The sequence below is a fragment of the Vollenhovia emeryi genome, unplaced genomic scaffold, assembly GCF_000949405.1.
Source record: "Vollenhovia emeryi isolate VEMERY1.0 unplaced genomic scaffold, V.emery_V1.0 DF939988.1, whole genome shotgun sequence".
In the NCBI taxonomy this organism is placed as follows: Eukaryota; Metazoa; Arthropoda; class Insecta; order Hymenoptera; family Formicidae; genus Vollenhovia; species Vollenhovia emeryi.
Window position 1 is genome coordinate 10,746 of NW_011966378.1, and position 4,065 is coordinate 14,810.

At 48.0% G+C, this 4,065-nt stretch overlaps 2 protein-coding genes across 2 annotated transcripts; both read right to left on the reverse strand.

The window, feature by feature from the left end:
• Positions 1-282: 282 nt before the first annotated feature.
• Positions 283-2,310, reverse strand: LOC105556482. The gene is made up of 3 exons (XM_012003580.1): positions 2,040-2,310; positions 1,503-1,987; positions 283-1,407 (listed from the first exon to the last, which is right to left on the reverse strand). The coding sequence occupies exons 1-3, from the start codon at positions 2,308-2,310 to the stop codon at positions 283-285; spliced, it is 1,881 nt and encodes a 626-aa protein (XP_011858970.1).
• Positions 2,311-2,427: 117 nt separating this feature from the next.
• LOC105556483 lies at positions 2,428-3,987 on the reverse strand (the record flags this gene model as incomplete). The annotated part of the gene is made up of 2 exons (XM_012003581.1): positions 2,428-3,103; positions 3,175-3,987. Coding segments are annotated over 2 exons (1,489 nt in total), but the record flags the coding sequence as incomplete, so codon positions are not given.
• Positions 3,988-4,065: the final 78 nt, after the last annotated feature.

Here is a 4,065-nt window from a genome sequence, read left to right on the forward strand (position 1 = left end):
CTGTGAGCGCGAGCGCGATACTTTTTGTCTGCCGATGCGAACTTTACCACAGCTTACAGCGGCTGCTTTCACATGACTACTGAGCTCTGTGAGCTTGCGCGCAAGCCCTCGAGCCATGTTCACGGGCCCGTCACGTGCTCGTTACCCGGCCGCGCGGTCGCGCGCGCGATACCACTGGGCCTTGCGAATAACCGTGAGATGGCGAGGGCAGTACAACTGAGATCACTGGAGGAAAAACATTTCCGCCCGCCATCAGCAATGAGGTTGATGATGAGTCCACTCCTACGGATGTTGAGCTTGATGAGCAATGGGCAGCGGTGCCAGCTTGGTGATTGGTCTGATGAGTGTCGTTGTGGGTGTCTTCAGGGTCACTACGCGGGTGAGTCCATCCTTGGCTGGCATCAGGGTGGAGACTCTGGCTAATGGCCACTTACATGGCGGGAGCCTCTCGTCGGTGATGAGAACCAATGAGCCCACTTGTATGGCGTTGGATGGGTGATGCCACTTCGAGATTGCTTGTTGTCGTTGCAGATATTGAGCTGACCATTGAGACCAAAATTGCTGTACTCGCTGTTGTATGAATTGCCATCGGGATAACCTTGAGGTGGCCAAGTCCTTCAGTGACGGCTCAGGTACTGATGTGAGAGCACTTCCGATGAGAAAATGTCCTGGGGTGAGCGCTGAGATGTCATCTGAGTCGTCGCTGAGTGGTTCGAGAGGTCGTGAGTTCAAGATCGCTTCAATCTGAGCAAGCAGGGTTGTCGTTTCTTCGAATGTGAGCAACGTCTCTCCTATGGTACGACGCAAGTGGTGTTTGAGTGATTTTACCACTGCTTCCCATTTGCCACCCATGTGTGGAGCAGCTGGTGGATTAAAAATCCATTGAGTGCGATCTTGAGCAAGCAGAGATGAGATGCGCCGGTTATCTTGAGAACTTTCTGTGAACAATGTCTGGAGTGATTTCTCTGCTCCGACAAAGTTTGTGCCACAGTCAGAGTACAGTGAATGAGGGATGCCTCTTCTTGAGACAAATCTTCTGTACGTTGAGATGAATCCGTCCGTTGAGTAGTCTGAAACAACTTCTAAATGAACTGCAGATGTGGTGAGACAGACAAACACACAAATCCATCCTTTATGAGTTTTGGCTCCTCTTCCCTTCCATGTTTTGAGTGTGAGCGGTCCAGCATAATCGATCCAGTATGCGTGAATGCGCGTGAGGGTGTGACCCGAGGCAGAGGTAGTTGGCCCATCAGTTGATGGGCACGAATCCCCCTTTGTCGAGCACACACCACACACCGCAAGATATGAGATTTTACTGGAGCACGTCCACCGATGATCCAATATGATTGCCTGATATGCGCCAAGGTGAGTTGCGTTCCTCCATGTAGTGTCCGTTGGTGGGACCAGCTGATGATTAATTCAGACAATTTCGAATGGCGAGGGAGTATTGCAGGGTGTTTGCCTTCATAATTGAGGGTGGAATTCTTGAGTCGTCCTCCCACACGAGCAACTCCTTGATGATCAATAAATGCTGTGAGACGACTGAATGGATGAGAAGTTGCTAGACGTGATTGTGAGTTGAGCATCTTCAGCACATGTGCAAAAAATGTTGATTGTGTAACCTTGATCCAGAAGATCTTAGCTTGCTCTAAGTCAGCGACTGAGATGTGTGAGGCTTGAGGGCCATCGTGTCGATTTCTCAATCGTCGAATAAATACCTGACAGAGAGCTGTGATTCTGAGCAGTCGATTGAGCGATGAATACTTATAGATGAAATCCCAGTCGTAATCCACCTTTATGTTAGTTATGAAGAGTGACACTCCTGGGCGTGATTCTGTTGTACACTGCTCGTCCGAGCACGTTGGCTGAGCGGGCCAGCGATCTTTCGGTTGAGCCAACCATGGTGGTCCTGCCCACCACAAGGTGTGATCTTCAAGTTGAGCTGTTGTTACACCACGAGATGCACAGTCAGCAGGATTGATTGTACCTGGAACAAATTTCCAATGAGCATGTGTCGTGAGTTCTTGGATTTGTGATACCCTGTTGCGCACATAATCCTTCCATCGAGATGAGTGTTTTGATCCATGTGAGCGTCACTTGAGAGTCCGTCCATAGATATGTTTCCTTGATGTCCATCTTGAGTGTGGCATGGACATATTTCACCAATTTTGAAAGAAGCAGCGCTGCTGTGAGTTCTAGCCTTGGGATAGTGAGCCTCTTCAATGGAGATACCTTTGTTCTTGAGCATATGAGAGAAGTTTTGGCGCCCTTGGACGGCGTGTGCACGACCATGTATACGACTGCAGCCATGGCAAATTGAGATGCATCAGAAAAGCCATGTAATTCAACCGTTGAGCCACTGCTTGTGTTAAACCAGCGTGGAATTGAGAGCCTGGCCAGGCTTGTGAGATCCTTTCTGATGTTGAGTCACTGTGAGACAACTTGAGATGGTAACGGTTCATCCCAGTTGATCTTGTGGAGCCAGAGTTCTTGAAGAAGCATCTTGGCTCTTATTACGATTGGTGAGACAAAACCAAGTGGATCAAATATCTGTGCCACTTCAGATAGTACACGTCGCTTGGTGAACTGTTCTTGGTGAGAAATTGAGCTTGTTGAGAATGTAAAAACATCTTCTTGAGGCAGCCACTTTAATCCGAGGATTTTGGTTGCGCAATCGTCAAGTGAGACTGGTGAGTTGATCGAGCCTGTCAATGAGATGGCGTTTAACAATTCTGGATGATTGGAGTGCCATTTGGCAAGAGAAAATCCGCCCGCCTGGCAGAGATCTTCTAATTGATGGGCAATTTCTATGAGCTGTTCTCCTGTGTCACCACCACCAAAAATATCATCCACGTACCTCCCACGAGTGATTGATGGCACTGCCAGTGGAAATCGATGGCCTTCATCTTCGGCCAGTTGCATGAGTGTCCTTACTGCGAGAAATGGAGCAGCCTTCGTTCCATAAGTGACCGTGGTGAGATGATATGATGTTTCATTGTGATGTTCGTCGATCCACAGAATGCGCTGCAGATCCCAGTCTGAGTGGTGTACCTTGATTTGTCGATACATCTTTGTTATGTCTGTGGCAAAGATGTACCTGTAACTACGAATCCACAAGAGAACGTCTGAAACATTGAGCAATAGATTTGCACCAGTGTGCATGAGATCGTTTACAGATAATCCTGATGAGGTCGGACTTGAGCCATTAAAGACAACCCGCAGTTTTGTTGTTGTACTGTCGGGTTTGAGCACACCATGGTGAGGCAAATACAATAATATGGCGGAACATCGGATGATGGTTGTGATCCAACTTTCACCATGTGCTTGAGTTGTTCATACTCGTTCATGAATTTGGTGTAGAGGCTCTGATATTCCTTACCCTTGTTGAGTCGTCTGAGAATGCGCTGGAGACAATGGTGAGCAGTACTATGTGAATTCCCTAAGAAACTGGTTGGAAGCTTGAGCGGGATGCGTACAATGTATCGTCCCGTTGGATCTCTAGAGTGTGTGGCCTTGTAATGATCTTCACATTGTTGTTCTTCCAAGGTAAGCTGGTCGGTTGCATCAGTTGGTAGCTCTTCTTGCACCCAGAACCTTGTCAGCAATTCTTGAAGATCGAGATCGTACTGTTTAACCTTGATGTGATGCGCAGTCGACATCTGTAGTGGTGACAAGCTGACTGGACTAAGCACTAGCCAACCAAATATTGAGAGTTGAGCGATGGGCATGTCAGGAGATCGTTTAATGATGTTAGGCTTGATAATCTGCCCGTATGCATCAGCTCCAATGATGATGTCGATTGAGCGTGGCGTGAGGAACTGTGGGTCTGTCAATGTCAGAGGTTCTATGTGTGGCCACGTTTGTTGAGGTGCTGTAAAAGATGGTAGAATGGTCGTTAGTGTTTTGAGGACGTGGGCTTGAATAATGGCAGTGTGCTTAGAATGATAGGAGTGAAGCGTGAGGGTCACCACGCCCTTGGTCGTTTTCCTGGCTCCAATGCCAATGATTGAGACAGTTGCGTGTCGACGTTGTATGTTGAGTTGTCTGTCGAGATCTTTTTTTTGT

Excerpts from the sequence above, each read along its gene's own strand:
- LOC105556482 (XM_012003580.1), bottom strand. The coding sequence starts at position 2,310 with ATGGCTGCAGTCGTATACATGGTCGTGCACACGCCGTCCAAGGGCGCC. Across the intron at positions 1,988-2,039 it reads AGGATTATGTGCGCAACAGG|GTACAATCAATCCTGCTGAC; the intron begins GTATCACAAATC and ends AATTTGTTCCAG. Across the intron at positions 1,408-1,502 it reads ATCATCAAGGAGTTGCTCGT|CTGGTCCCACCAACGGACAC; the intron begins GTGGGAGGACGA and ends ATTAATCATCAG.